At 36.6% G+C, this 24,257-nt stretch overlaps 1 protein-coding gene and 1 long non-coding RNA gene across 19 annotated transcripts in view; one reads left to right on the top strand and one right to left on the bottom strand.

The window, feature by feature from the left end:
• Positions 1–11,460, top strand: part of LOC140611412 (uncharacterized) — an 86,279-nt gene extending 74,819 nt beyond the window's left edge. Inside the window, exon 4 of the long non-coding RNA XR_012012628.1 lies at positions 10,333–11,460. This is a non-coding gene — a long non-coding RNA (uncharacterized lncRNA). The remainder of the gene's footprint in view (positions 1–10,332) is intronic.
• Positions 1–24,257, bottom strand: part of TMEM232 (transmembrane protein 232) — a 248,986-nt gene that overhangs the window by 89,168 nt on the left and 135,561 nt on the right. The window contains exon 16 of one of the 18 annotated variants that reach the window (XM_072788168.1): positions 24,173–24,191. The exons of the other annotated variants lie outside the window; for them this stretch is intronic. Within the exon in view, the coding sequence (XP_072644269.1) occupies positions 24,188–24,191 (4 nt within the window). The 3' untranslated portion in view covers positions 24,173–24,187. Of the gene's footprint in view, positions 1–24,172; positions 24,192–24,257 lie in introns of those variants that run through there. 18 annotated transcript variants of the gene reach the window in all.

Raw genomic sequence — 24,257 nt, 5'->3', positions numbered from 1 at the left:
GCTCTAGAGAACTATGGAGGGGAGGTGGGTAGGGGTGGGCTAAAGGGTGATGGGTATTGAGGGCATTTGTATTGAGCCCTGGGTGTTACATGTAAGTGATGAATCACTTACATAGAATTTAGTTACTACATGTTAACTAGAATTTAAATAAAAATTTGAAACAAAAGTCTATGGCAAATAAAGAAAAATAAAAAGATAGTTACTAATAAAGAACAAAGAAATCTTTATCCATGATAATGGGAATTATTCAGGAAATGTACTCTATCATCAATTCTATTCAACTATAACTTGAAGGTCCTGGCCACTATAATGAGGCAAGACAAGTACACAAAACACGTAAGTACTAGGATGGAGAAAGAAAAGGGAAACAGTATTATTATCCTCAGTAACCTTTGTATATAGCAGATAAATATATCCAAAGATATATTTTTAGACTTATTATCTATATTTAATAAGGCTGCTGTATACAAAATGCACAAAAACATTGCCAGTTCTTTATGACAATAAATAGCAAATACAATTTTAAAGATACTATTTATATATATAAAAAAAAACAAATATCCAGAAGAATAGTAACAAAAAATATTTAAGAGCTCTATACTGAATATTATCAGAAATTAAAGAACATCTTAGTAAATTTAGGAATATACTATGATTATGAACTGAAAGTCTCAATACTCAAGATAGTATTTTTCCCAAAATTAACTTCTGTATGCAACATTCATTAGGCAATGGTAAAATCTGTGTGAAAATTAAAAGGGCCTGAAGAGCCTTAAGGTAATACTGAAGTAGAAGAACAAATATTTTAAACAAGATTTATTATACATACAAAAATATTTTTGATACAATCACAGAAATTCAGACGATGATATTAGTTCAAGATATAGTTCAAGATATTAGTTCAAGATATATTAGTTCAAGATATAGAAGTAAATCAATGGCACAAAACACCGTCCAAGAAAAGACCACTCACATACAGTCACCTGATTTATGATCGAGATGACCCTGCAGTGCAATGAGGAAAGGCTATCTCTTTTTCTTTTTGAAAACTATGCTGGATCCATTGGATATCCATAGGAAAGAAACATTTTGATATCTATGGCACCATTTACAAAATTCTATCCATTATAGATCGTAGTTTTAATATGGATGACAGTTTCTAGGCAGGATGAAGTAACTGAACTTAATGTATGTTCCTGTTTGAAAAACTGATTTTTTAAAACAGGAAAATTTATATAGATTTTTAAAAACCTATTGTCAACACATTAAACATCAGAAAATGATAGACAGCAATCCTCAGAGACAGGAAACAGAAAAGGCCCCATTATCCTAACCTGCCACCCAGGCAAAGTCATCAAACTAGGGTGTAGGGAGGGAGAATCCAGCCAGGACTCATCAGTTGCCTGCATTGAAGAAATGGAGGTGGCTATAAAAGGAGGCCAAAGCAGCTAGTTTGCAGGGCAAGTTGCTGGAGAGCTTAATAGAGAGGGAGCCCTGGAGATCTCTAGAAGGCCCCACTCAGCTGAGTAGTGATCAACATATGCATTTGAGAGAACTACCAGAGACTGGAAAAAGAACCTTTGGGAGGAAAAAAAAGAGAAAACAATCCTTGGTGCTCATACAGGAGCAGAAACAGTCCATTTCTAATTATATTTTTCCTTCCTTTCATTATCCCACCTTAGTGGCTAAAAATGCAGAAAGCAGTGATTATATTTCTATCTTTTGTTGTATTTACTATTTACAGTAAAAATTATAACATCTATTGTATGATTTGCAATCTAGGCAGAAGTAAAATTCATGACAAGAATAACACAGAGGCCAGGAGGGGAGAGATAAAAGTATAGTGTTCTTATATGATAGGTCAAGTATTACAATAGCACTGGGAAGTTGACTATGATGAGCTACAGATGTATACCGTGACCCATCTAGCAACCACCTAAATTAACACAGCAAAGAGCTATACCTAATACACCAACAAAGGAGATAAAATGCATCATAAAATGCTCAATTAATTCCAAACTAATTCAAAAATAAGGACAAAAGCATAGAACTGGATACATAGAAAAAAAGAGAAAGAGAGTAAAATTAAACCAAATCATATTAATAATTATGTTTGATGTATATAGTCTGAACATCCCAATTCAATGGTAAAGGATTGACAGATTGGCTAAAGAAAGACTAAAGTAAAATCTGCCAAAAGACACACACGCCTACCTACAAGTTGGTTGAAAGTAGAACAGAAAACCATATTCCATGCTAACACTAATCATACAACATGTTAACATTAATCAAAAGAATGCTGGAGTGACTATAAAAATGGCCATTTGAGGGAGAAAACACAGAAAGGCTGTTTGTAGCCTGCCCCAATGATCACGAGTGATCCTAAAGTGTAGACAGAGGTCAGTGCGAGCCAAGGTGACAGATGTGAGCCCATCAACTACATTCTCTCTGTCATTATTTCACCTTCCTCACTGGAACTACAGCAAGCAATTATTGAGTTTCTTTTGTTGTAACAAACATTGTATTTGGGCTCTTGTTTATAAAGACTATTCACCACGAGGGACAGGGTACTCAGAACAGAAGTTCAAGAGGCCACTGTCTCCATAGCCACATCTCATCTGGCTGCATTCAGTCCCCTCTATGCAAAACTATTATCCAAATACAATAGGATACTGACCTTTCATGAGGTTATAATCTATGTAGAAAATCTAACATGAGCTCTTTCACAGCCTTACCTGGAGCAAAGAGAGACATTGTCATAGTTTTTGTTGTAATTAAATTATTTATTTTATCTTGTTGTCAGAAGGCCTAGTTAGCAGATCAAGGGATGCATGAAAGCGAGTTTCTTAGTTAGAATAAAGGTGTTTTTATTTATAAAATACATTTCAGGACATGACTTTTTTATAGTCTAAAATAATAATTTGATATTATTAAAATGAAATTAGCTCTTGAGATAAAGAATTATTTTTCTCTAGAAATGCTGTTAAGTGTAGAAATGCTTTCATAGGCACTATTTCCTTTAATCCTTATAATCTCATGAAATTCAGGAGGCAGACAAAATTATTCCAATTTCATATTCAGAAACAGAGCCTCTGGTGAGTCCATTGCTTAAATTCACATAGCTAGTTGTGAACAAAAACTGGAGCTAAAGTTTTTCAATAACAATTGAAGTGTCATTAATGCTATATCACAGCTGCCTCATAACGTATGTTGCTAATGAATTTAACCTGAACAATTGACCCTTAAAGTGAAAATTATTTTTTAAACTATAATCTCTTTAAATTTGAAGGAGAGTAATGAGAAAAATGTAGGCTTATTCAGTATTGATTTTAATGTCAGAACCAGGGTCTATATTTAACTATCAAATTGACTATTTTATTTTTCCAGACATGTTAACCTAATTGAGTTGCTCTAGGACCATCCATTAAATTTAATCAAAGGCATTGGGAAAAACATTTTTCATTCCTGTAAAGACTCAAATCATGATTCAGTGGCTCACTCTTTCAAACATATTTGCTCCAATGTGTTATGTCCCCTACTTTTTCAAAATAATATAAGGTACCTCAAATTATGATTACTTATATCCTTAAAGGAATTATTTGACCCAGGAGTTCCATTTTAGCCCTATCAATAAATCAATTAGAATGCTCGTTGAACATTTATTATCAGATCAATACAGAAAACACAGGAATAAAATATATTATCCTAATTCTCAATAGGTTTACAATCTAGCATTAGAACATAAAGGTAAACACTAAGTTAAATAAAAGAATAAGGAGATAATGAAGGAAAACTAATTTTAAACTAAGGGAAGTAGGGATCCCTGGGTGGCTCAGTGGTTGAGCGTTTGCCTTTGGCTCAGGACATGATCCTAGAATCTGGGATCGAGTCCTACTTTGGGCTCCCTGCATGGGGCCTGCTTCACCCTCTTCCTGTGTCCTTGCCTCTCTCTGTCTCTCATGAATAAATAAATAAATCTTTTTTTAAAAAGAGGGAAGTAATAATAAATATGAGGTAATAAAATTATCAGCATACAAACCATGTAAAATAACATAATTTTAGGTCTAAACTTTGGGGCAAACGCTAAGTGCTATAACATTTCTGAGTTGGGAAAATAATGTAGGGTGGGATATCCAAGAACACTTCGTGAACTCCAAGAATTACTACTGAAATAGACATTACTCAGGACACAAGGTAAATGAGGGCAATTTTGTCATTGGATGCAGTGGTTCTTATTACCCTTGTAGAGATCAATCATACGTCAAGATTCCCTCTACTTCTCTTCTTAGAATAAAGAGATACCTCCTAGGTAAAATCATTCACTCAGGGAGGTAAACTATTAGTCCAATAGTAAAGCACAGATTGGTTTCAAGAGGGTCAAAACTGGAAGTGGAGAAGTCACTATAATAATCAAGGAAAGATGATGGTGGCTTGGACTTAGAGATTAACAGTGGAGAGGAGAAACATCTGTGTATTCAAATATATTTTGTCAGAACTCTCAAGAGTGCCACTGAACTGAATGTAGTGTCAAAGAGAAGATCTGCAGAGGAAAATGCACATCTTATTGACTTCTACTGTTTATTTGAGAAATATAAGTTTCTTAGCTTCAGATGGTAAAGACCTTCCCTTTGTTTTTCTATTCATTGTTCTCCTTCCATTTGGTTTACAGCTGAAGAACACAGCTGATGCTATTAGTAGTTAAGACCAAAGACAAAGTTTTAAATCTCTTGTAGCTAAGGAAGCTCCAGTACTGAAAAGTCAAGATTTGGGTCATACTTAAAAAGTGGAGAATAAAAAAGAGAAAAGACTTAGCCAGGATCAACATCCATCTTCAGACTGAAATTATGTGAAAAATAAAATTCATGGGGATCCGTGGGTGGCTCAGTGGTTGAGCGTCTGCCTTCCGCCCAGAGCATGATCCTGGAGTCCCGGGGTCGAGTCCTGCCGCGGGTTCCCTGCGTGGAGCCTGCTTCTACCTCTGCCTGTGTCTCTGCACCTCTCTCTCTCTGTGTCTCTCATGAAAAAATAAATTAAATCTTTAAAAAAAAGAAAAGAAAAGAAAAAAGAAAAGAAAAAAGAAAAGAAAAGAAAAGAAAAGAAAGAAAAGAAAAGAAAAGAAAAGAAAAGAAAAGAAAAGAAAAGAAAAGAAAAGAAAAGAAAAGAAAAGAAAAAGAAGATTATTTAAAGACTTGTTTGAGAGAGAGAGTGTGTGGTCGGGGGGGGGGCGGGGGGGGGAGGGGGCGGCGCAGAGGGAGAGGTAGACAGAAACTCAAGCCCTTACACAGGGCTCCATTTCAATCCTGATATCATGACCTAAGCGAAAACCATGAGTCACATGTTCAACCAAGTGTGCCACCCAGACACCCTGAAAATTAAGACTTAAAAATCAATAACATTTCTACTCAGGTTTGCTGTGAATTTAAAACTGCTCTTAAAAAATTGCATTCAAAATAAAAAAAAATGAATAATATGACCCTGAATCTAAACAGCCAGGTTATTCTAAAAAAAAAAAAAAAAAAAAAAAAAAAAAAAAAAAAAAAAAAAAAAACACAAAGAATATTTCTGGAGGAAAATTTTTAAAACAATTGAATTTTTATTTTTTAAAGATTTCATTTATTTGTTTGAGAGAAAGAGAGAGAGAATGAGCAGTGGGGAGGGGCAGAGAGAGAGAGAGAGAGAGAAAAGCAGACTCCCTGCTGAGTTTGATGTGGGGCTCAATCCCAGGACACGGAGATCATGACCTGAGCTAAGGCAGATTCCTAACTCACTGAGCCACCCAGCTGCCCCAAAACAATTGAAATTTTTTTAATAGAATAAAGGGCAAATTGAAGAGGTAACAGATACCTACCTAAAATAGCTGCCATTTTTCGAACACTTACTATTTAGCAGGAATTATTTTAAATATTTAATCCTCTTGGCAATAAAAACCTGTACTTTTAATTATGTTTTAAAAAAGAAAAATATTTTTTTAAGATTTTATTTATTTACTCATAAGAGACACAGAGGGGAGGGTGGGCAGAGACACAGGCAGAGGAAGAAGCAGGCTCCATGCAGGGAACCCAATGTGGGACTCGATCCTGGGTCTCCAGGATCACACCCCGGGCCGAAGGTGGCACTAAACCTCTAAGCCACCAGGGCTGCCCAGAAAAAAAAATTTAAATATTAAAAACTAAAAAGGGGCACCTGGGTGGCTCAGTCAGTTGAGCATTAGACCCTCGTTTTTGGCTCAGGTCATGATCTCAGCTTCACGTTTGCCTCCACACTGGGCATGAAGCCTGCCTGGGATTCTTTCTCTCCCTCTCTCTCTCTCTGCCCCTCTACCTCCCCCCATTAAAAAAAATCACTTAACAATCACACTTAAACAATATGGCTTTCAAAAAGTAAGCAATGAGAAAGGAAACTTATTCACTTAACCCTAAAAAGAAATAGATGCTGAGATTGGAAAAATATAAAATAAAATCCCAAAATACTACTTTGTTAAAGCATACTGAAAAAAAGAAAATATAGAGATACTGAGAAAACAGAATGCAAAAAAGATGCTAAAAATTCCAATAAATCATAAAAAGCAGTGTTGGCAATATTGATAAAAAATGAGGTAGAATAGATCAATAATGCAAGGAGAGCTCAACATTTAAGATTTTTCTATTTAATTTAACATTTATAAGGTTAGAGGGAAAAATTATTATTTTATCTCAATAGATGAAAAAAAATGATTCAGTCCCAAGATAAATGCATCTTAAAACTCTGTGAATTAAAGGGGGACTTATTTTTTTTTACAAGATTTATTCATTTGAGGGAGGGGGGGAACAGCATGAACAGGGGGGAGAGGCAAGGGCAAAGGCAGAAGCAGACTCCCCACTGAGCAGGGAACCTGATGCAGGACTCAATCCCAGGACCCCGGGATCATAACTCAAGCTGAAAGCAGGTGCTCCAAGGGGGACTTCTTTAACTTAAAAAAATATACCTCTCCAAAACTGCAGCAAAAAAAAAAAAAAAAAAAGAAAAGAAAAGAAAAGAAAAGAAAAATACACTTAATAGTGTGACTTTAGAGAAATCTCTTTTGATTCAGAGAAAAATGTCAAAGATGCTCATTATCACTTCTTTTCAAGATTACAGACATCCTAGTCAAGATATTAAAAGAAGGAATAGCATATAAATAATATTATTTGCATGTGATAAAATCTATACATAGAAATACAAAGGAATCCAAAAACTATCAACTGTAGTAAGATGTAGAGTGCTCAGTAGTTTATGCAGTATCCAATTAGAGGTTTTTCAAGAAATTTATATAATTTGATGAAGGAACAAAAGATCTAAGTAAATGGAGACCTATCATGGAGATTACAACATTCCCAAATGATCTATAAACTCATTACAATTCAAATAAAAGTTTTAACAAGACTGTATAGAATTGGACAAATTCAACCCAAAATCTATAAAAAATAAAGGATTGAGAATAGAGAAGACCATGTTATACTTGAGAAACTAGAAAGGAAGATTTGCCCTGTCACCATCAAAGACTCATTAGAAAGCTATAATCATTAAAGCACTGAGTAATTGGGACAGAAACATAAAGACAAAGGACCAAGTAGAGAAACACGAGATGTGTATGGTAAATGACATAACATTACAAATTTGTTGCAAAGAGTAGACTATTCAATAAAAGTATACCAAGACAATTTGTGATCCAGAATGGGAAATGGTAACAGATTCTTATTTTTTACTATACACAAAAATAAAGTGTTTTAACCAGGTGGGCTAAAGACCAAAATGTGAAGAACAAAACTGTGAAGATTTCTCAAGAAAATAAGGGAGAATAGTTTAGGATAACAAGAAAGGGAAGAATTTCTTAAGCAAGATACACAAATGCAGAATACTTAAAACTGTAAATTGAAAACAGTATGCAACTTTTATACCTCAAAACACATTTAAAGAAAATTAAAAGAAAGCTTCTATTTTGGGAAAAATCTGGGCAACACTTAAATTTAAATTTAAGAAATCAAATTAATGAGAAAAATTCAAACAACAGTAGAAAATGTAGCACAGGATATGGTCAGATATTTCATGAAAGAGGATTCAAAATGGCCCATCAACATATTAAGAAATGTACAACCAGAGAAGATAATGCAAATCAAAGCAACAATGGGATGCTCTTTCACATACTAGTGAAGAAATTTAAATCTCTTTAAGTTTTGTCAAGAATTTGAATTATCAGGAATTCTTACACATGCTCTGTAAATTAAACAATCACTTCAGAGAACAATTGGCAATAACAAGCAAAGTTTAATACCCACACCTGTATGACTCAACAGTTTTCTTCTGGGTGTGTCTCTCTTGGAAACTCTTACTCATGTTCCCAAAGAAACATGACCTAGAATATTCATTCTAACACTAGAAATGAGATATTTAAAAAATTGGAATTACCTAATTGTCCATTGGTAGCACAACAGATGATCTGAGGTTTGTATACACTGTATATAGCAGCAAACTAGATCTATAACCATTAGCATAGGTAGTTCTAAAATACATAATGTTGGGGAAAAAATAACTGGCACATTAGATAATTTCAGATCTACAATTTTGAGTAAAAAGTTAATTTCAGAACTACAATTTTGAGTAAAAAGATTTGTTGCAATATTAGAATGTTAATAAAAATTTAAAACATTGGAACAAAGCAAGTAAATTGCTTATTGATATATCTAGAACATGTATAGACACCTGGACACAAATGACACCTGGAAATCTTAGGATAGTGATTTCTTCTGAAAAGAGAGGGAAGATACATGGATGGAAGTAAGAAAATGTCCTTGCAACTATAATTTCTTTTATCAATAAAAAAACAAAGAAAAAAACGAATATGAGCAAAGTGAAGAAAATGTGGAAAGAGCCCACCTCTTTTAAATACCCACCCTTGTGTGTTCTATTATTTTTACTATTTGACAATTTTTATATTTTCAGTTATATTTAAATGTAAGACTTAAGTATAAAATATAGGCCATATGAAGGTAAGAAGGCCATTCTAAGTTTGACACCAAAGACAGAAAAACATATGTGATAATACTGACTCATTGGACTAGAGAAAAACTGAAAATTAGACAAAATGTGTGTATGGCTAAGACAACAAAAAAGAAATTTAAATATAAATGATAACCAGGAGAACATAATACCAACATTTTAAAGTTTTAAAAATTCTTAGTAAATCAAAAGAGTTGAAACTCAATTAGAAATAAATTTAGACTATCTTTTTTAAACAATGGGCAATAGAAGGAAGCTGTGGGCCAATAAAATTAGTAAATAAAAATATTATGGCAGGTAAATCAGCAAAACACTGCACCTGCAAATCAGTAATAACCAGAGACCTGTAATTTTTAAAAATGTATAATTACAACCAACATTATGTAGTACTTTTCACTTTAAAATTGGAAAATATCCTCAAGAGTTAGTAACACATTAAAAGTTAAAAAGAAAATTTATATGGAACCACAAAAGACCCTGAATAGCCAAAGCCATCTTGAAAAAGAAAAAAACAAAACTGGTGGTATTGGAATTCCAGACTTTAAGTTATATTACAAAGCTGGAGTACTCACAACAGTATGGTACTGGCACAACATAGATACATAGATCAATAGAATAGAGAGCCCAGAAATAAACCCATAAGTATATGGTCAATTCATCTTTGACAATGAAGGCCAGAATAGGCGAGGAGAAAAATGTCTCTTCAAGAAATGGTGCCGGGAGAACTGGACAGCTTCATGCAAAAGAAGAAACTGGACCACTTTTACATCACGCACAAAAATAAAACGGATTAAGGACCTAAATGTGAGACATAAACCATAAAAATCCTAAAAGAAAGCACAGGCAGCAATTTCTCTGACATTTGCCATAGCAACATTTTTTAAGATTTATCTCCTAAAGCTAGGGAAACAAAAGCAAAAACAAACTATTGGGACTACATCACAACAAAAAGCTTTTGCACAGCAAAGGAAACAAAGCTAAAGACAACCCACTAAATGGGAGAAGATACCTGTAAACAATATAACCAATAAAGGGTTAGTATTCAAAATATTTAAAGAGCTTATACGACTTAACACCCCCAAATCAAATAATCCACTTAAAAAATATCAATGAGGGTGACAAAACATGAGAGACTCCTAACTCTGGGAAATGAACAAGGGGTGGTGGAAAGGGAGGTGGGTGGGAGGTTGGGGTGACTGAGTGACAGGCACTGAGGGGGGCACTTGGCAGAATGAGCACTGGGTGTTATGCTATATGTTGGCAAATTGAACTCCAATTATATATATATATAATAATAATAAATTTTTTTAAAAATAGGCAGAAGATACGCAGAGATGTTTCTCCAAAGAACACCTACAAATGTCAATAGGCTCATGGAAGCATGCTCAACATCACTCATCATCAGAGAAATATAAATCAAAACCAGAATGAGCTATGACCTCACACCTTCAAAATGGCTCAAATCAAAAACACAAAAAGCAAAGTGTTGGGGACGATGTGAATAAATGAGAACCCTCATGTAGTAGAAACGCAAACTGGTGTGGTCACTGTGGAAGACAGTTGGGTGGTTCCTCAAACTAAAAATAGAGCAGCCCTCAGTAGCGGTAATGGCGCTACTGTGTATCTTTCTTTCCAAAGAATGTAAAACCAGCTCATTCAAGTGGGTACGCGCAGCCCTGCTTCCTGCGGTGTTGTTGAATGATCATTTAGAGCAACTGTTCAGTGACTGCGGTCACTCTCTAGTTTCAGTACTTGGAACATGCACTCGCGCGCTGGGGACCGACTTGAGGTCACAATAACGTCTCCGTCCTCCTTCCGGCTTGGAACCCATGCTGAGGACAGAGGACATGAGCCACATCTCCTGCTCCGAGAGCTCCGTTCCCGGCCGCGCGGACTTCTGGTCTCCCCGGGGTGCAGCAGCAGCACGACAAGCACCATGGCACCGACACCCAGGCTCACCTGGGCCTGCCTCCCACCTGCTGACCACCTCCAGGAGGTTCCTGGGAGTCAGGGCTCCTGTGGCCACACTGACTGCCCCCCACGGCCCACCCACTCCATCTGCTGCAGGTGGCATGGTAACATCCCCACTGTGAGAAGCCCTCGGGCGTTTCCTCTGGCCTGGCAATGTACAGGGTGTTCCACAAGAGGCACCTGTCCCCCGGACAGCCCAACGTGCACGGGGCACCTCGCTCAGCTGCAAGGCGACATGGCACAGAGAGCAGCCTGCACCAGAAGAGGCCCCCTTGGGCTAGAGGACACGTAGTCAGCGGTGCCCGGAGGCCACCTGCGATCACACCTGAGACGGCCCGGAGAGGGGACACACGGCTTACCGAGCACCTGCGTCCCTGCGGCCCTGCACATCCTCCTGGTGCCCCAAGCCGACTGAGGCAGGAACAGGCTCATTTGTGTCGATGTGGATTTAACACACACACACACACACACACACACACACACACACACACACACCTGAGGATATGTCCAGGTTAGGATGTCTATTCAATGAATGTTATCAGTAGTTGCCACCAGGAAGTAGAATTACAATGACTGTAGCTTTCCTTGTGTCTTTTTGTTTACCTATGTTTCCTCATTTTTCCATAATATACATATTTTTTTAATTCTCTTGTTAAGCTTAAGATACAGGTATTTCCTGGTGATGGGGGGGAAAGTCCCTAAAGACGGCATATAAATTTGTGCTCAAGGAACAATGGTGGAGAAAATGAATTAATGGAAACACCTCTCCCAGCTTGCCCCCCAGACTACTGAGGATTTACCGTCTGGTTGGAGCTACACATATGTTAAGTGTTCACAGCTCTACCTCTGCCTCTAATTCAGAGGCAGACTGGCAACTAGATGGATGTTTAACAAGGAAGTATGTGCAAAACCCCACCTGGATTTCAAGACAGTATAATTTCATTTCCTTTCTATTTTCTGCTCAGTGTCTTTGGCTGGTGGCCATGCAATAAAATCTTTCTTAAATCTGTTTGGTGGTCATATTTTAAGAGCTAGTTTTATGCATACACTAAAGGATAATATTCCTGACGTACCTTCTGCCATGATTGAGAGTTTTTTCCTCATCAGCCATAAGCCCGGGTACAAAATACCTAAATACCAGCCTTAAATTAATAAGTGACATACAAAAAATATCATCCATCCATCCACCCATCTGTGCATCCATCCAATTGTCTATTTACTTCCCTGATATTTATAGAGTGCCCAGGTCCTGTGCTAGGTGTGAAGTGCAATATATACTTATATAAATCATAGTCTCTCATCTCAAAGAACTTACTCCTCATAGGAAAAAAAAGACGTAGAGTAGAAGGGGAATTCAATACACAGATAAATCTTTATCAGTGTAAAATTACAGTACAATGATATATTTGGGGTTCTGGTCAAAGATCTAGAAGAATAAATGTGACAATCCTTTCAATAAAGAATTCTTTTTTATGTTTTTTGAAGATCATATATTGTTATGGCTTTATCGCTAACTTTATAGTTGGTGTTGGGAACCTATTTTCACTTAATGCTTCAGGTTTTTTAATGCATGATATTAAATTCAAAGGATATCTTATTAGTATGTGTTATAAGCTGAACTATGTCTCCTAAAACTCCTGTGTTAAAGTTCTAACTTGCAGTTTCTCAGAATGTGAGTATAATTGGACAAAGGGCCTTTAAAAGGATAAGGTTAAAAGAGGTCATATAGATAAATCCTGGTCCCATCTGACTGGTATCTTTATAAAAAGAGGAAACTGCGAAATACAACAAGGCGTCAGGAACGCCCTTGCACAGAGAGAAGTCCACGTGTATGTGAGTCCCAAAGAGAAGGCAGCCATCTGCAACCCAAAAACGGATATTTCAGGAGCAACCATACCTTGCTGACACTTGGTCTTGGACTTTTAGCCTCTAGAACTGCCCCAGTCTGTGGTACTTTTTTTTTTTTTAATCGAAGACATAGCAAACTAATATAGTATGTGATGATAAAAAATGGAATCCTAACAAAATTACCCTAAAGATTTATTTGTGATTAATAAAGAAGAAATATTGTCATAATGACTCTAGGTCTTCTTTTCATAAAAAGAAGTAATCAGACAGTGGATGGCCCATGTAATGAACAACTTGACAAGAGTATGACAAGCGTTATGGGAGACTAGCTCAACTCGGCCAGCATTTTCCAGATGTTATTCCTTCTGATTTTTCCTGAATGGCCTGTAGGATATATATGCTTGATGATTTGCATTTTTAGAAAAATAGCTTTTTCAGTTACCTTATTTCTTGTTTAGTGAAGACTGAACTTTTAATTTTCAGATTTTTGGCCTTGTATACAGCACCAAGAAACAAAGGATGGATAACACAGATGGTCTCAGAAATACAAAATTCACTTATTTTAAGATAATCAACAAATAGGACAAGAAGGTATGGGAAATCAGACCTGCCTTTGTACTAGTCCATTTAAAAAATTGAAAAGCTTGAAAAGCAAACCCAAGGCCTATTTCAGATGTTAAAGAGTAAATATAAATGAAACACAATATTCTAAATACATTCAATAGAAAACATCCAACTACCTTGGCATTAAAGTATTTCTACAATAGAAAGCAAGCAATGGGTTTCCATTTTCCTCTTGAAATTATGGTTGGTTTGGCTTAGATGGTCGAGCTTCCACAAGAAGTCAAAAGCTATCTTACACAATGGGTCTTTGTATTATTTTTTTGTTTTGTTTTTAATTTTTTGTATTATAGGAGTATTTAGAAATATGGACTGATGCTATAGCCTTAATGGTATCACTGTTACTCACCAATCACTCAAAGTGACAAAACTAGTTTCGTCTAGTGAAGTAAAGCACTTTGAGAATGAGTTCAACTTTGTGTTGTGGTTTTCTGCTCAAATAATGATATTTATTATGTTTTGCCTGTCAGCACATTAAAATATGGAATAATATTAACAAGACTATTACATAAACTTCTTCGAGTATGTCAATCATACTGTCCTTCAGTTGTTAACTATTACTTCTTAAGGAAAACCAACCTCCAGCTAGTCAGAAACCTCTGTTGCCCCTCAACTTGAAAGTTGAATATCCTAAAACATCTGTATTTTCACTAATAAACTGCCTACAAGAATACAACAATTTCATAATGATGATAAGCCACTGTCAATTTACTACATCAACATATATCAAATGCATTGATTAAATCTACATGCTCATTTTGTATAATAGAAATACAATCACTGCAATAAAACACTGTCACGGGATTAATGTCTTCTACTCTGAAAATGTAAGTCTTGCCTTTGGCTTGGTATTTTATGAAGCAGCAGGAGACCATTATCCTGTGACAACATTTTATTTCATTGACGTCTCAAATATTCTTAATATCCTTTATATTTATGTTCAGTTTAGAATGAGAGGATTAGAATAGGTGTTATTATAGTGGAAAGGCATTCATTATTACATTCTGAATAGCATTATCATGTGACATGTCTCAGCCATCGAATCTCCCGGCAAGAACTGCATTTTTTATTATATATTCACAGCAAAGCTGACTATATCCCATGCTATGATTTTTTCCCCATGTTAATCATCAACACTGATCCAGTTTTGCTGCTATATGGTGCCCACTTTAATTTACATACTATGAAAATCAATCTGATCACTAAAATGTTAATGAAATATTAAGAAGAGCATGTTTTCTAACTTTAAGCCAAAATAATAACCATAAATTCAAATTCTTACTCTACTTTAAATAGATCCCTTCCTTTCATTTTGAAATCACTGCCCTCAGCACTTTTCTACACTCTGAATTCTAAGGATTTGCCTATGCATGTAAAATACAGAATTGCAATAATTATCCTTATAACTCCAACTAAGAGAAACACAACTTCATCTGAAATATCTAGGCAACTGGGGCCATTTTTTGGCTTGGATTATCCAGAAACTGACTTCAGTTTTCTACCACATTTTGCGTGTGTATATATAGAAACAGATACAGGGTAAATTATACAAAATAAGATTCGGAGTGTTAAAATGAAAAGTGGGAGATAGAATAAGAAACTATGAAAATTCATTTGTGGACATCGATATTGAAAGTTGATGCACAGCAAAGGGAGTTAACACAATTTTCAAGATGCTGATATCCTAAGGTGACATTTTTAGTTTATGGAGCTTTTACTTGCCAAAGTTGCCTTGTTTGTGTTAGACCACTGCTGCAATTACAATTCAGCTAGCTCATGAAATGCTAAGCAGAGTTTTGTCTGAAGAAGTAGAACTTCTATTGTTACAGAAGAAGTAGAACTGTTTTAAGAGCAAATGGAGACATTGATTTTTTTTTTTTTTTGACTACTTCTTTGTGGTTTAAGAATAAGGTAGTAAAAACCCATGGATTGGTATCCTTGTTTGAGACTTCAAGTGTCCGTGAATTTACGGTTAGGTCTACATGGCCATGATAGAAATTTTTAAAAAATGGTTGGCTAGTTCCAATATACCATGGCCAGTCTATATAATTTTATGACTTCCCTTTTCTTCTAAAATATCCAAGAAGAACTCACGAGTTACAGCAATTAATGTCTTAAATAATCTGAGGTATTTATTTCACTAATTTTTTTTAAAGTCCAGCTGTTCCTGTCAAGATATATTTAGATGTAAGTCATAGTGGAGGTAGGAAGATTTCTTTTAGCCATATATCCTAGATATTTTTCTCCATGTAGACCCAATTAAATTATTATACAGAAAATATTGCATAAGTGTACAACTTGATATATTACCACTAGGTGAATGCGCTCTGCATTATATTAAACAACACCCTTATCAAGAAATAAAATATTGCCAAAGTAACAAAAGGCCCTTTGTGCCCTCTTTCCAGTCACTGGTCCTTTCTACATTACAATACTTCATACCAGTTATGATTCTTTTTAAACTTTATGTAAGTGGCATTATAAGGTATACCATTTTTTTTGCATCTTGATTCTTTAGCTCAAACTTATTTAATAATAAGTTTGTATTATAGTTTATAGTACATAATTTATATGTAATAATTTATTATAGTGCATAATTTATATGTAAATATAATCCATTCATGTTCATTATGTAACATCTGATGACTATACTATGGTTTGGTCTACTGTCCATGCAGATTTGGGATTTTTCCAGTTGTCCACTAGCTTTTACTTAATAATCTCTGTTGTGTAGTAGTTATTCATTAAATGCATTATTTTCAAAATACGATTGTGTCAGTATCTGCCAAGGCACTAGCGAATACAACTGACTTTCTGTGTATAGTCAAGGGCTATATCCTAAAATCCAATTTTTTTTAGTAAAGGACTTAACTTCATACCAATTTGTATTAAGCATGTATTATACATATATCAAATTCAATATAATATTTAAAATGTATGATTTTTTCAACTGAGAGGAAGAATAGATAATTCTTAGTTTTCCTTTAAACCTGTGCAATTAATATACTAGTTCCTTTTCACATCTTAAACATTCATCCTTAAAATGGCTAGTCTTATTTCTGCATTCTTTTTCTTTTAGTTCTCAGTGACATTTACAACTTGTTTTACATCCTATAGAAATAAAAATTGGAACTTAAAGTTAAGTAAGCACAGTCTACTTCGGTGTTCCTTAAATAAATAGCAATGGAAGAAAAGGGAAACATCTACATTCTACATGAAAGAAATCATCTCCAGAGATTAAGGAATGAATTACTATTTCTTTTTTTAATACTCAGCTCTTACTAGATTAGTCTAACAGTAACTTTCATCATCTTTTGTTTATATCCATCTTCAAGCCTCTGAGCAATTCACCACACCAGTATGAAGAATTAAAAGATATTTTTCCTCCAAAGTAGTTAGAGATCATGAAAAGGATGAACAGTTAGAGTTTGTATTAAGCCACTGACCACAGCTAAGTAAAAGATTTGAGGACTTTTTGTTGTTGTCTACCTGTTTTCTAAAAGAATGAAGGGGAAGAAATTCTTCCAGATGCCCATTTTCCTACCCAAAACTTATAATACTTTTATTACAATGGGATTTATTTTTCCCTCATTTCCTTTGATAATGATGGGGACTCTACTTCAGCTGGTTCTCTGGAGCATGATCCAAGATTTTGAAAACTGGCAGAGACCTTTATTTTTTTGGCAGAGAGCTTTAAGAGGAGTTCTTGGGGTGCCTGGGCAGCTCAGCGGTTGAGTGTCTGCCTTTGGCTCAGGGCGTGACCACGGGGTCCTGGGATCGAGTCTCACATCCGGCTCCCCACAGGTAGCCTGCTTCTCCCTCTGTCTGGGTCTCTGCCTCTCTCTGTGTGTCTCATGAATAAAAAAATAAAATCTTTTTAAAAAAATTAAAAAATAAAATAAAAAATGAAAGGAGCTCCTATTCTGTATAAGAAAGAGATGTAGAGAGTAAGGTTAAAAGTCAACTCTCCATCATCATCTATAAAGGCATCTACTGAAATAAAATATTCCATTTTCTACTTGTATTTGTAAAATAAATATCAATTCATTTCACAATAACATATAATTAATAATTGTGCTCTCTGTAGTATTAAAGACTGATCAGTGCTGGCAAGTAAGCGAATGGCTTGTTTTGAATCCAAATGCCTGCTTCTCTGATTTATACTTGTTTTATACTTTAAGTTAGAAGATTACTACATATCATTTTTTCTTATATAAATAATATGCACTTGATATCTGTTATCTTTTAGCAGATATCTGTTACCAATAAATAACTCCTAAGTATTTGATAAAGACATCTGTTCTAATTTGATGCATGGACCTTTATTTCTACATATTTTAAATGTTTTGTAATGAAAGTTTGAAAAAGATAAGAGCAAAAAAAACTGGAAATAAATCCAACAAAACATGTTTATTACGAAATTTAAAAAACTTTATTGAACTTATTTGAAAATCACTAAATGAAAAGCTATGCTATGTTCATAGAGTAGAAACTTAGTGTCATAAAGGAGTAAATTCCTAAAATTGTTCGATAAGCTCAGTGCAATTTTAGACAAAATCCATTTAAAAAAATTGTTCAAAAATCAATCTAATTCCGAAATTTATACAGGTTCAATAGTAAAAAAAAAAAAAAAAAAAAAGCAAAGAAGTGAAAGAAACTGTCTTATAAAATGTGAAGACTCACTATCAATTTGTAGCAAATAACTAAAGTGGCATGATTTTAACAAAAGGATGAATAAATTCACAAATGGGACATATCTGAAAGCCCATATTAAGTCCATTGTATATATGGGAAATATAGAACATATAGAACATATCTGATAGTGTGAACAAAACAGTTTTCAGTAAACAGTATAGGACTATTGGCTAACTATTTGGGGGAAACCCCTAGATTCCTATCCTAAACCGTAATCACAAATTCTTTAATGACCTTAATATGAGAGGCAATTTCACAACTTTGGGACTAGATATACAAAAACATATTTTTTATGATATAGATGTGGGGAATGATTTTTAGAACTGGACAAACTATTTGAATAAGGAGTAAATTCAACCTCATTGAAGTTAATAACTTTCACTCATCATAAAATAGTCTAACGAGTGTGGAAAGGCAAACTGAAATCAGCAAAATGAATAAACCAAAAGATAAATGGGCAAATGACAAGAACAGCCATTTCAGAAGAAGCTATCCAATAGGGAAATAAATATATAAAAATATATTCAACTGACTAGAAATCACTACAGTGAACTATTGTTTTTACCCACTGGATTTCCCAAAATAAAGAACTCTGAGAGCAGTAAGTATTGGGGAGACTGTGAAGCAGTGGAAAGTCTTACAACTGCTGGTGAGTGTTCAATCAACACAACCGTCTAAGGGACAGGGAGGGAACCAGCATGTTCTTTAATGGTCTGCATAGACATATCCTATGATCCAGAAATCCCACCCCTAGCTGTAGCCTAGGAAAATGGTATCATACATACACCAGGATCTGCATGAAAATGTTCATAGCAATTCCGTTTGCAATAACAAAAATTTAAAGGAAGTCCTGAAGATCCATTCAGAAGCGCTGAAAAATAGATTATTGCATATTGCCACAATGAAAAATTTTACCTCTGAAAATAATTGAATTACTATGGCTCCATGAGAGGAGCCATAGCATGAGAGGTCTCTTACATAATGCTAACTGAATAAAAAGGGTAAGGAATCCCAAATACTACATATATCAAGGATTCTTTTTTCAAATATTTATTTAAATTCTAGTCAGTTAACATATAGTGTAAAAGTGATTTCAGAAGTAGAATTTAGTGATTCCTCGCTTATATGTAACACCTGGTGCTCAACCCAATGCCCTCCTGAATCCCTATCCCCCATTTAGCCCATCCCCTCCCCACATCCTGTCCAACAACCCTCAGTTTGTTCTATAGGTAAGCATCTCTTATAGTTTGTTTCTGTCTCAGTTTCCCTCTTATGGTCATCTGTTTGCTTCTAAATTCCATATGTAAATGAAATCATATGGAATTTGTCATTATCTGACTTATTTCACTTAGCAAAATATACTCTAGCTCCATTAATGTCACTGGAAACGGCAAGATTTCATACTTTTTCGTGGCTGAATAATATTCCATTTTCTATAACTTTTTCCATTCATCTTCTTTATCCATTCATCACTTGAAGGACATTTGGGTTCTTTCCATGATTTTGCTATGGTTGATAATGCTACTATAAACATCGGGGTGGATCTGCCCCTTTGAAATATTTTTGTATCCTTTGGATAAATACCAGCACTGCAATTGCTGGGTTGTAGGGTAGGTTTTTTTTTTTTTAAGATTTTATTTATTTATTCATGAGAGTCACAAAGAGAGGCAGAGACACAGGCAGAAGGAGAAGCAGGCTCCCTGAGGGGAGCTCAATGTGGAACTTGATCCCGGGACCCCGGGGTCATGGCCTGGGCTGAAGACAGGCACTCCACTGCTGAGCCACCCAGGCGTCCCTCTACTTTTAACTTTTGAGGACCCTCCATACCATTTTCCACAGAGGCTGCACCAGTTTCCATCCCCAACAACAGTGGTAGGAGGGCTCCTCTTTCTCCATGTCCTCCCAACATCTATGGTTTCCTCTGTTGCTAATAATTAGCAACAAAAATTTTTTTTTATTAGTACAGTCTGGTTTTATTAACACAACAATAATTCATCTCCATTTCCTGATAGCTAAGTAGGACACTAACAAGGCTCCAACGATTAAGAGTCCAGAAAGGCCTGCCATCCACAGAATTTGAGAGTCCACAGGAAAACTTGAGTATTTATGGAGCTTTTCTGAGTCTTTAGTGGCTCGGAGTAGAATCATGGGACCCTTGCTAGAAATGCTAGCAGTATGGTTGTGAAAATGGATGTTAGAGTTTCTTCTTCGCCTGGCAACAGGACAGGTTATCATACAGGACGGTGTTCCAGCAGGCTGGCAGACGGATGCACTACAGTGCAGATACACCGGTCCCCTGAGTGCCCACTTTGTCACCGAGTCTACAAAGCGAAGGTAAAATGCTGAAGCACTGGTAGTAAGATGGAAATGGAGGATCCAGGACTTTCTGGACAGGAATCAGCTGCGTCTGATAGTTGTCTCCAGTGTAGGGGCACCCTTTCACTAGCATGAGCCACTGGGGCTGAAGGAGCCACCCTTCTGACTGGAGGGAGGTGATATCTCACTGTAGTTTTGTATTTGTTTTTGTATTTCCCTGATGAGAGATGTTGAGCATCTTTTCATGTGTCTGAGGGCCATCTGGATGTCTTTTGGAAAAACATCTATTCATATCTTCTGACCATTTTTTAATTGGAGCATTTATTTTTGGAGAGTTCAGTTTGATGACTTCTTTATAGATTTTGGATACTAACCTGTTTTCAAATGTGTCACTTGCAAATATCTTCTCTCGTTCCATAGGCTGCCTTTTAGTTTTGTTGTTTCCTTCCCTGTGGAGCTTTTTATCTTGATGAAATCCCAAGAGTAAGAAGATGCTATGGCTAAGGTCAAAGAGGCTGCTGCCTCTATTCCTCACTAGGATTTTGATGGTTTCCTGTCTCACATGTAGATCCTTCACCCATTTTCAATTTATCTTTGTGTATGACGTAAGGGAGCAGTCCAGGCTCATTCTTCATTCTCCATATGCTGCTGTCCAGCTTTCCCAACATCATGCATTGAAGACACTGTCTTTTTTCCATTGCATATTCCTCCCTGCTTTGACAAAGACTAATTGAGCATATATTTGTGGATCCCCTTCTAGGTTTTGTATTTTCTCCCATTGATCTACAGGTCTGTTTTTGTACAAAGACCACCCTGCCTTGATCACTACAGCTCTGTAACACAGCTTGAAACACGGCATCATGATGCTCTGGCTTTGGTTTTCTTTTTCAAGATGGCTTTGGCTATTTGGGGTCTTTTGTCGTTCCATACCAGTTTCAGGATTGGGTGTTCTAGCTCTGTGAACAGTGCTGGTCGTATTTTGACAGGAATTGCATGAAGTGTGTAGATTGCTTTGGGTGGTAGAGACATTTTAACAATACTTGTTCTTCCAGTCCATGGGCATGGGATGTTTGCCATTTCTTTGTGTCATCTTCAAATGCTTTCTTCAGTGTTCCATAGTTCGCAGACTATAGATCTTTGGTTTATAGATCTCTTTGGTTAGGTTTCTTCCTAGGTATCTCATGGCTTTTGGTTCAGTTGTAAATGGGATTGATTCCTTCCTTTCTCTTTCTGCTGCTTCATTATTGGTGTAAAGAAATGAACCAGATTTCTGTGCACTGATCTTATATCCTGTGATTTTGCCGAATTTGTGTATCATTCTAGCAATTTTCTAACGGAGTCTCTCAGATTTTCTACAGTGTCAGGTTGTCTGTGAATACTGTTAAGTTTGACTTCTCCCTTGCTGATTTTGGATGGCTTTTATTTCTTTTTGTTGTCTGATTGCTGAGGCCAAGACTTCCAGTACGATGTTAACAGTGGTGAGAGTGGACTCCCTGTCTCATTTCTGACTGCAGAGCAAAAGCTCTGTTTCTCCACATTGAGGATGATAGTAGTTCTAGGCCTTTGGATATAAGGTAGTACATTTCTAGCTCCTCTAGGTGTGAGGTTAGGTTGTATTCTGAGTCGTTTCTTGCTTCTTGGGGCAGCCTGTATTGCCGTGTGCTTCTCTGCTGTGACCACTTTTGCTGCATCCCAAAGGTTCTGGACCATCGTGTTTTCATTTTCATTTGTTTCTGTGCATTTTTTTAGTTCTTCTTCAATTTCCTGGTTGACCCACTCATTTCTTTAATAGGATGTTCTTTAACCTCCATGTATTTGTGGTCTTCCCAAATGTTTTCTTGTGGACTTCAAGTACATGGCATTGTGGTCTGAAAATATGCACAGTATGATCTCAATCACTTTGTACTTGTGGAGGCCAGATTTGTGACCCAGTCTGTGATCTATTGTGGAGAATGGCCCATGTGCACTAGAGAAGAATGTGTACTCTGCTGCTTTTGGGGGGATGTTCTGAATCTATCTGTGAAGTCCATCTGGTCCCACGTATCATTCAAAGCCATGGTTCCCTTGTAGATTTTCTGCATAGATGATCTGTCCATTGCAGGAAGTGGGGTGTTAAGCTCCCCTGCTATTATCATATTGTTATCAATGAGTTTGCTATTAATTGATTTATAAATTTGGGTGCTCCCACATTGGGGCACACATATTTACAATTGTTAGATCTTCTTGTTGGATAGACCCCTTTACTATGATCCAGTGCCCTTCCTCATCTCTGTGACAGTCTTTGGTTTAAAATCTAGTTTTTCTGGTAGAAGGATGGCACCTCCAGCTTTCTTTTGATGTCCAATGGCAGGTTAAATGCTTCTCCATCCTTTCACTTTCAACCTGCAGGTGTCTTTAGGTCTAAAATGAGTGTCTTGCAAACAGCATATAGACGGATCTTATTTTTTTATCCATTCTGATGCCCTCTTTTGATTGGAGCATTTACATTCAGAGTGATTACTGATAGAAGTGAATTTAGTGCCATTGTATTATCTGCAAAGTCGATGTTTCTGGAGATGTTCTCTGTTCCTTTCGAGTCTTTGTTGCTCTTGGTCTTTCTTTCCCACTCAGAGTCCCCTTTAATATTCTTTGCAGGGCTGGGTAGCTGCCAGGAACTCCTTTAGATTTTGTTTGTCTGGGAAACTCTATCTCTCCTTCTACTCTGAAGGATGGCCTTGCTGAAGAAAGAATTCCTGGCTGCATATTTTTCCCATTCTACAGGTGGAACATACCACACCACTCTCTCTGGTCTCTGTGTGTTGTCCCCAGAGGGGGGAATTTGGGCCTGCTGCTATTCAGGGAGTCTTCACAGAAGAGGGAAGGGAATAATGTCTCCTCATTTGTCCCAGACATCCCTCGGATTTCTGCTTCATCCTGCCTGTGTCTGACCCATCTGCCCACCTGGAAGCACAGTGCTCCTATTTTTTCTTTTAATCTCATGCATGTTGACTCGGTTTCAAAACTCCAAATTTTAGGGACCCAGCATGGACCCACCCTGATCCTCTGGGGGAGGCTCTCTCTGGGCTGTCACTGGTGTTGGTTTATCCCAGAAGGGTAGTCCTATGGATGTACAGGGGCTTGGAGCTTATGTTAAGGTGTAGCAAAAAGCTGGCCCCCAGGTTAGCCACCCTCAGCAGCTGCCTCTGCTCCTATACTAACAAGTAAGGCAGCTCAATGATGCCCACTGGCTCTTTTGCCCCCAGAGAAGCAGTTCTCCTCCCAAATGCACTCCAAGAAGGGGAACTGTCCCAGCACAACCCAGGGGATACTCAAAGCTTACAGTTTGCTTCTGGGCCTCTGCCCAACTTTTCCAGAAGAGCACTACTACATCTACCAGTCTCAACCCTGGCATTGGCACAGACTTCTAAAACTTTAGACTTTCAGCTCCACTGATTATAAAAACGTGGGATAATCAGCCACTCTTTCCCAGTCCATGGTTTTCGGCAAGTGTTTTTCTTGTGAAATCCCCAGTGTGCTGCTTTATCTCTCTTTCTATTTCTCTCTCTCCTCTCTCAATGATCAGGGCTCCCTCCTCTCTGCAGCACCCATAATTCTTTTTACCCAAAATTAGGTCTCCACACCTCATACCTTCCACAGTGTGGCCTCTTTTCTCCCCCTAGTTGTGCAGTTTGTTCTCTCAGTCCTCAGATCGATTTCCTGGGTGCTCAGAATGACTTGATCATTACCTATGTTCAAGGGAAGAGGCAAACATAGGGTCCTCCTACACTGCCATCTGAACTCCTCCTTCCAAT

Source organism: Canis lupus, chromosome 2, assembly GCF_048164855.1.
Source record: "Canis lupus baileyi chromosome 2, mCanLup2.hap1, whole genome shotgun sequence".
Taxonomy (NCBI): Eukaryota; Metazoa; Chordata; class Mammalia; order Carnivora; family Canidae; genus Canis; species Canis lupus.
The sequence above is the reverse complement of the archived record's forward strand: the minus strand, read 5'-3'. Positions and strand labels throughout refer to the sequence as shown.